This window comes from Apis dorsata, unplaced genomic scaffold (assembly GCF_000469605.1).
Source record: "Apis dorsata unplaced genomic scaffold, Apis dorsata 1.3 scaffold_32, whole genome shotgun sequence".
Lineage (NCBI taxonomy): Eukaryota > Metazoa > Arthropoda > Insecta > Hymenoptera > Apidae > Apis > Apis dorsata.
Window position 1 is genome coordinate 791,215 of NW_006263334.1, and position 9,075 is coordinate 800,289.

At 35.9% G+C, this 9,075-nt stretch overlaps 1 protein-coding gene and 1 long non-coding RNA gene across 10 annotated transcripts in view; one reads left to right on the plus strand and one right to left on the minus strand.

Moving 5' to 3' along the window:
* The window catches only part of LOC102675205, a 109,605-nt gene that overhangs the window by 76,754 nt on the left and 23,776 nt on the right, over positions 1–9,075 (plus strand). The window contains exon 3 of one of the 2 annotated variants that reach the window (XR_004150906.1): positions 5,426–5,654. The exons of the other annotated variant lie outside the window; for it this stretch is intronic. This is a non-coding gene — a long non-coding RNA (uncharacterized LOC102675205). Of the gene's footprint in view, positions 1–5,425; positions 5,655–9,075 lie in introns of those variants that run through there. 2 annotated transcript variants of the gene reach the window in all.
* Positions 1–9,075, minus strand: part of LOC102674467 (regulating synaptic membrane exocytosis protein 1) — a 138,414-nt gene that overhangs the window by 67,248 nt on the left and 62,091 nt on the right. For all 8 annotated transcript variants that reach the window (XR_004150899.1, XR_004150900.1, XM_031511906.1 and 5 more), the window contains 2 exons: positions 1,484–1,565; positions 38–179 (listed from right to left, as the gene is read on the minus strand). Coding sequence is in view for 6 of the 8 variants with exons in the window: in XM_031511906.1 (XP_031367766.1) it covers positions 38–179; positions 1,484–1,565 (224 nt within the window). In the remaining 2 variants the exon portion in view is untranslated. The remainder of the gene's footprint in view (positions 1–37; positions 180–1,483; positions 1,566–9,075) is intronic.

The following is a 9,075-nucleotide window of genomic DNA, read 5'->3' on the forward strand; positions in this document are numbered from 1 at the left end:
TGAATAACGAAGAGAGAGGAGATGATGAAAGACTCACCGGATCGTCGGAATTCGTTGTCGTCGAGTAGCAAGCACAGTCCTCGCAAACTTTGTGTTGACACTCGCAGCAGATCCTCGAGGCTTCTTCGGGGGCGAACGACTTCCGGCACACTCTGCAATCGTCCCCGGTTTTCGACTTCCTGCAAAAATTCGAGAATCGTTCTGTGAATCTTTTCGATAGAAATAGAGGCGATCATTTTAGTTGATGGAGCAAACTTTTCGAATTGCTGGTTATTTTTGTCGTTGATTTTTATCCTTGTTCAAGTGTCGAATCTTAGAATTCTTTCGAGTGGGAATTGTTTCGATAGAAACAGAAGCAATCGTTTAGAAACGAGAAATCGTTGGAAAAATTTGAATTGCTAAGTATCGTTGCCTATTTTTATCCTCGTAATATTCAAGTTTTGAGTTTTAGAATTCTTATAAAAGGGAATTATTTCGATAGAGACAAGAAAACTTTTTGAATTGCTAAGGTGTCATTGCCTATTTTTATCCTCGTAATATTCAAGTTTTGAGTTTTAGAATTCTTATAAAAGGGAATTATTTCGATAGAGACAAGAAAACTTTTTGAATTGCTAAGGTGTCATTGCCTATTTTTATCCTCGTAATATTCAAGTTTTGAATTTTAGAATTCTTATAAAAGGGAATTATTTCGATAGAGACAAGAAAACTTTTTGAATTGCTAAGGTGTCATTGCCTATTTTTATCCTCGTAATATTCAAGTTTTGAATTTTAGAATTCTTATAAAAGGGAATTATTTCGATAGAGACAAGAAAACTTTTTGAATTGCTAAGATGTTGACTACTTTTATCCCTTGTTCAAGTATCGAATCTTAGAATTCTTTCGAATGGAAATTGATTCGAGAAACAATCGTTTAGAAACGAGAAATCGTTGGAAAACTTTTTGAATTGCTAAGATATTGTTGCCTATTTGTATCCATGTAACGTTCCAAGTTTCGAATCTTAAAATTCTCGCGAGTGGAAATTATTTCGATAGAAACAGAAACAGTCATTTTAAAAATCGTTGAGAAACTTTTTGGATTGCTATCGTTGCCTATTTTTATCCTCGTAATATTCAAGTTTTGAGTTTTAGAATTCTCTTATGGAAAAGGAATAAAAAAAACAATCATTCGTTCGATTGCAAGAACTTTATGAATTACTGCTGGCTATTTTTATTCTTGTAATATTCGAGTTTTGAAATTTCTGTGAATGGAAATTATTTCGATGGGAGCAATCATCGTTGGAAAACTTTTTTAATTGTTAAAGTACTTTTGCCTATTTTTATCCTCGTCGAGTTTCGACTCTTGGAAAACCCGTGAATGGGAATTATATAGAAATGAAAGGAAGCATCGAAAAACGGGAAATAGTTCGGTTGAGAAGTTTTTCAAGATACATTTCTATTTTCATCCTTGCTTGGATAAAAAAAGTTCGGTAATGAAAATGCTCACGTTTTCGTTGATTCCGTGGTCGTTTCTTCTTTAGGTTGAGTCTCCTCGACTGGCGTCACTTTAGCGGGACCGAATTTCGTCACTGTAAAAAAAAACGGAAGCAAATTTGTAATGAAATCTTCGTTAATTAAAAATAAAGCGTGGAATTGGCATTCGAGGAAAAATAGCCGAAACGAAACGTTTCTTAATTCCCTATTCATTAAACCGATGAAAAAAGAATACAACGCGATATTTACGCAGATTAATATTCCTTTGTCCCCAACTTTCGCGATAAGGTTTCGAAAATAAAGCGTGTAGCCGCTCCCGTGACAAGAATATACGGAAACTCTTGCTTTGTGAGATCACTGTTGAAAATTCAACAGGGATATACCGATAAAGAGACTTGCAAATTTGAAGAAAAAAACCGAACTTGTAAATAAAGGGATCGATCCAAAAGATACATTGGTTGAATCGAATTGCAAAATGAATATCTTAATAAATTTTAACGATGTTATATTATCGTTACATTTTATGATTCTATGTTCTCGTCGACTTTGACTTTTACTTTTTCTTTTATTCGAATTATAATTCGGATAGGTTTGAAATTTAATCAGGAAAATTACCAAAAATTTGAACGGAAAAATAATTAGAAAAAAATATCTATCTATAAGATGTATTTCTATTTTTACCTAGTAAAATTTAACAACACCGAAAAATATCCAATTACACCGTTTCTTCATCGTTACTTCCCAAATTACCATCCTCATTAGTGAAACCTCTCTCCCTCTCTCCTTCTCTCTCTCTCTCGAGCGTTAATCTGCTAAATTCTTCTCCGCCCTTCGTTCCTTCCAAGGGTTTCGACGCTTCTAAACGAAGAGGAAAAATCGTGCCCCTCTCAGGCCCTTATCTCAAGATTATTTAACGACTCTCTCTTTCTCTCGGTTAACTAAACTCTCTCGAGCCAATGGGAGCTTTAACTCGTTATTACCGTGATCCTATAGAGGAGAGGGGACGCTCGTAAAGGGGAGAAAAAAAGAAGAAAAAACGGTTGCTCGAATCGAAGCCTCGATTCGCAAATCTTCGAAACCGACGATAAGAATTAAGCCTCGGGCCTACAAGGTCCTCGAGTGTTACAAAGTCGAAGTGAAAGGAAAACTCTTTGTCGAGAGAGAGAGAGAGAGAAGTTGCAGAAAGACAAAGAAAATGTTCGAAGGAAAGAAAAAAATGTTTCCCTCTTCCTCGTTATCCAATTAACCTAATTGCCCCCGTTTTGGACTGAGGACTGGACGAAACTATGAAAATGGAACGAACGAGTAAGTCGGTTGCGTCCAAAGTCGAACGAGATCGAGCGTTGTTAAGATGGCGTGTCTGGTGTCTGGTGTCTCCGACCAATTACATTTTTCGTTGCGAATTACTACGCGTTTTTCTACGCCGCCCGAGTTTTAATATCGTGAGTGGTGAGACGTCTGATATTCCGTGTCGACGGGACATCAGCGCTTGGAATAGCGCGGTTTATCGCGCAAAATGGCCGAAAATGGCGCGACACGTCGAGAGGAGTAGTTGTTTCCCGCGAAAATCGATGGATTTTCCTCGATCGTATTTAATTTTCCTTCCTCCGTCCTCGGTTTTGTCGAACGAATTCAAGAATTGTAAAATAATTACGCGATATATAAGAACAAGATACACGTTTCGTTGACAAAATTGGAATCGATTCCAATATGTATTTAATTCTCGAAATTGATAAACGGCGCGTAGATCTGTCGAATGATTACGTTTTAATTACGACAAATGCGTAGAATCCATTTTATTTAATTTTCCTTCTCTCCTTCTCATTTTCGAACGAATTCAAGAATTGTAAAATAATTATGCGATATATAAGAAAGAGAATACATGTTTCGTTGGTAAAATTGGAATCGATTCCAATATATATTTAATTCTCGAAATTGATAAACGGCGCGTAGATCTGTCGAATGATTACGTTTTAATTACGACAAATGCGTAGAATCCATTGTATTTAATTTTCCTTTTCCCCTCCTCATTTTCGAACGAATTCAAGAATTGTAAAATAATTATGCGCGCGATATATAAGAACAAGAGAATACACGTTTCGTTGGTAAAATTGGAATCGATTCCAATATGTATTTAATTCTCGAAATTGATAAACGGCGCGTAGATCTGATTGTACGTTTTAATTACGACAAATGCGCAGAATCCATTGTATTTAATTTTCCTTTTCTCCTTCTCATTTTCGAACGAATTCAAGAATTGTAAAATAATTATGCGATATATAAGAAAGAGAATACATGTTTCGTGACAAAATCGATTTCAATATATATATTAATTCTCGAAATTGATAAACGGCGCGTAGATCTATCTGATTGTACGTTTTAATTACGACAAATGTGCAGAATCCATATTTAATTTTCCTTCCTCGTTTTCGTCGAACGAATTCAAGAAATGCGAAATAATTACGATATATAAGAGCAAGAGAATACATGTTTCGTTGACAAAATCAATTTCAACATATATTTAATTCTCGAACGCATGATCGTACATTTTAATTACGACAAATGCGCAGAATCCATCGTTTTTCGGGACGAACGAAGATATTTCTTAAAAAATAATTCGATTATCCTGCCTAAATTGGGCGCTATCTCTCGAAGAGATTCTCTTTACATAGAACAAGAACTTCTTCTCTAAATAATAACTCTCCGAGAAGTACCCGCTGCAACTGACTCCTCGCATCTTTCCTAAGAACATATATATATATCCTTGCACCTACCATATTCTCTCTATCTCGTTCACAATCAGTTTAACGAAAGTCTGCAAACATTTCTTAGGAGGACGTTTCAGTCACGTTCGTTCTAAAACGTGTGGCCAAAACGGCCCCCTCTCTCATCCTGATCACGATTCAGTCCACGTTCCCGTCGCTCTCAAAAACTTTGTAACTTACCTCCACTGGATCCAGGCAAAACGCCTATTTTTCCCCCCCTCGTAAACAATCGTCGTAACAATCCGAATTCTCCAGATCGAGTCCAGATCGAGACGAAATTTGTTCCAAGTTTACACTTGGAAGAGAGGGTCGCGAGTGGTCGTCGAAAACAAGCGCAAACAAGCCGGATTACGGAAGGATGGAGACGACTGGATGGAAAACGGAGTGGAAATCCTTCCTGCTGGATAAACTCCTCGTTCAGGGATTCAGGATCGAGAAAGATCGTTCGTGGGGATCTCTTCCCCTTCGTTGCTTCGAGAACGAGCAGTGTTTCGACGCGGGAATGAACCGTCTAATTAACCTAAAAGTTATCCTTCTCTCCCCCTTTTCTTCTTCTTCTTCTTCTTTTTCTACTTCTTTTCCAGGCGAAGCGAAATTTATCGCCAGGCTTAACTCCTCCCCGACTCCATTTCACGTACCATCGCCTCTACCTTGTTTTCACGTCCCCCCCCAGTCGTCTCTAACGGCCCACTTTCCCCCGTCTAATTGCCACGTTGAAATATCGCGACAATAGTTTCGATTTGCATCGTTGATCCGGATTATCGAAGGAAGGAAGGAAGGAAGGAAAAATTTCCAAGTTTCGAAATAAGGGCTTTTGAGACGCGATTCAGGATTCGACGATGGGGGAATTATTTAATAGTTGAAGTTAGAAGTAATAATTGGAAATAATTATATGAGAAGCGGATCGATTATAATAGAATAAATGTTATTATCGATTATGTAAAGTTTATTCGAAATTTTTGATTATTTATTTTTTTCAAGTCTGTTGTGATTCGCGAAAGAATTGTATTAAGTATGCATATCGATTTAATGTATATATATATATATATATTTATTGCATTATAGAATGTTAAAAATGAATTTAAAAACTTCAATTTTGCAGGTATATTAATGACAATAGGTATTATGGATACAATTCGTAAATATATTGATGCGAATGGAATGATGATTGTGTAAAATTTCGTTTATAGAATTGGGTTGGGCATTGATTATTGCTCGAAACCGGTGTAATCAACCGTCGCTGATTGCGATCTATTACGGATTTTGTATCCCATACGATGCACGATTTTTAATTAAAAAAGTTCTTGATGAGGTAAGGAAGTTGAGTTGGGATCGACGATAAAAAAGAAAAAAATACCATTGCTACGAGATAGGAAACGGACGATTCTCTCTTGTCCACGTTTTTTAATTATGCGAAAAAGAAAGGGGGGGGATGGGGAGAGAGAAGAAAGAAAAAAAGAAGGATGATGGTGATGATGATGATAATCTAAGAGCTGAAGAGACGATTCTTTTCCAGGAATTAATATAATTCTCGAGTATCTGAAGGGTATCTCGAGGATGGCTTTTAATAGTACTCTCGTCTATTTTGGTTAACGATCCTGCGTTCAACAGAGTGTTCTTGGAGATAGGAAATAAGACTCGTTGAGAATTATAGAATGAAATATATATATTGGAAAATCAATGGATCGAAATATTTTCCACTCGCTGTTTCGAAAAACGCGTGTTAGAATCTCTAAATGAAGTTAAACGTTGTCAAAGCCCTCGTTAGCAACGAACAATTGACCGATTAAATGTACGATATAATTGTCCGTGGTATTTAAATGCTTCGTAATTGTATCGCGATTAATTATAATTAATATCTCAATGGGTTCCCTTTTTGTTACGTTATTTGTACAAACGTGATAATTATACCCGTTATCGCGACGAAATTTATTCGTACGTACGTTATTCATGCATAGGTTTCGTTTTTCGACCGCAACCGTCGGAAAAATTAATAACGGAATAAATATTATACCGGAAGGAAAAAGGAAGAAACAATTGAGAGGAACTTTTACTTTTTCATCTCTCATCGAGCAAAATATCCTTTTATTTAAGATCTCGTCCGGGTGTAATTAAATTTTTTTCCCCCTCCAACACTTTTTTTTTTTTTTTTTAGATAACACATTACGCATGCATACGAAACTATGAGATGAGAAAATTCACTTCATTCCCCCTTTTTATCGAGTTAATGAATATTTTTCTCGGTCTCGAAGTTGTATAAGCCAATTAATTCGAGGAATTGCGGAGAAATTTATCACGAAACGAAATTTTTTATCCCCTTTTAATCAGCTCTTTTTCTTTTTTTTTTTTTTTTTTTTTCCTTTTTTACTTCGCCCAAGGAATCTAATTATTCGAGAATCGCGTAAAAGTCGCGATTATTTCCTTTATACTCCTTCGTAATTCCAAGCTATTTCCATATTCTATCCGCAGGTAACCGCAACTTTTAATAACGCCGCGGATTATATTTCGATTCATTCATCGGGATCCATTCCCGTAAAATTACTTCGAGGCTACTATGAAACAATATGAAATCCGTAACGAGAATCTGAAATGATTAAAATATCTCGAAATATCTGATGAAGAAAAATTATCGTCCGTTAGTCGATCGATTGGCTAAGCCGATTATTCTTCTAAAAGTCAAATTTCATTCTCTTATTTTCATAATTTAAAATCGCTAGGCGTCTTGATAAAACGATTATCGTATATAAATGTGAAATTTATTAGAATAACACGTAAAGAATTCTTTTATTTTCATAATTTGGCTAAAATTTAAAATCGCTTGAAATTTAAAGACGTCTTGATAAAACAATTATTATATATAATGAAATGTGAAATTCATCAGAATAACACGTAAATAATTCTCTTATTTTGACTAATGATTGGACTAGAATTTAAAACGAATCACTTCAGATGTCTTGATAAAACGATTATTGTATATAACGAAATGTGAAATTCATTAGAATAATACATAAAGAATTCTCTTATTTTCATAATTTGGCTAAAATTTAAAATCGCTAGGCATCTTGATAAAACGATTATCGTATATAACGAAATGTGAAATTCATTAGATAGAAAGAGCACGCAAATAGCAAATATTGGCCCACTGGTTTCGCACGAAACGTGACCCAGATTATCGGCAAACCGATTAATTACTCGAGATTTCGTAAGGATACGTAACAAGATCCGGAAGAAAAGAAAAAAGAAATATTTAAAAAATCGAATTACAACAACTTCAATCCGCTCTTCAATTTCTCAGAATGATTTGATACTCGTCTTGCAATGCAATTAAACAAAAACATAAGTATCCTCTCGCTCGAGGAAAACAGTTTGACGAAAAAAAAAAAAAAAATACTCGAACCTTATTCTCCTCGTCTCGTTGGAAAAAAATGAACGCGAGAATAAACAATACAAACAATATAAACTCGATATAAACATCTTGTTTCCACGATAATCACGAAAAGAGGAAGAAACGCGTGTATCGAATATGTGCATATTCGAAAGAGGGAACGGACGAACATCTCGAAACATCCTCCTTCGCTCCGTATACCAAGGTATCTCGATTTATCCGATCTTCGAGTAGCTGCCGACCCGATACCGTGGACCATTAATTATCTCGATGATTAACAATGCGATTGCGTTTCGAGATCAATTACAGCAATGACCTACTCGATATCAAACAGCCGATAAGCAGGTTGAATCCAATCGTGGTAGATTACAATAACCTGGATTGCTTGTGAGCAGCAGCGTGTTCTCTCTCTACGCGTATATATATATATAGATAAGTGCATGCGTTTGTGGAAAAAAGAGAAAGAGAGAGAGAGAGTGGATCGTAATGTTTTGTGCGCGATGAGAGTGGAGATTCGAACGTTTCGTCGAATGATAATCGTGATCACTTTTTGCGTGCTTGACAAAGATGGATGTCGAAGCGATGATGTTGAGAGAAAAAAAGAGAAATAGTTAGGAATTTTAAACGGATTAAAGGCGATCAATGGTTAAAAAGTATTTATTATCTCTTTCATATTATTGTTTCAGTAATTTTTTCGAAATTTCCACGGTCGTAAAATCTTGACCCAGATATCACGGAACACGTATACATAAAATAAGGAAAGATGGTTTAGAGTTTTCTTTTTACGAAAGTTCTTCTCCTCAGAAATGGTGAAAAGAAAATAAGATGTTGATTCGATCCAAAAAAGAAGAAAAAGAAATGGAACGAATATTAAATTCGTTGATCAAACTAATAATTTTTCTCGTCTCCTTTCCCTCCCTCGGTATTTCAATTATCCGTTTTTAATCGATTGCCCGCTTTAATTATCCGCCTCGAAACGAAACGTAACTCTGGTATTATCGGTTCCAGATCCTGTATCGTAATAATATACCACTTTGTACCACTCTTTATCGAACGAAAGTAACAAGGAGCGAGCAAATAGATACAAATTTCAAACGTTCGCCTGTTCGTCACGTTGCCGCTGCTCGTCGCCGTTACGTTCCCTGTATAAAATCTCTCGAACGACGGGAACGAGAATTTATATTATATTTCAACGTGTATCGAACGCTCGAAACGCGCGTCACCGCCCGTGACGTGGATGCGATTTTATTTCGCAATTTGTAGATTCAAGTTCGCGATACGGCAATCAGTCGATACGTGTCGATAGAGCGCGCTGCTATATTTTTCGAATCGAGTTTCTCAACCATCGTGAATTATTCGTGAAGAAGAGGCGGCAAATTGCGATACGAAAAAAAAATATTTAAACTTTGTATTATAATATTTATAGACGGCGAAATGAATATATATATATATATA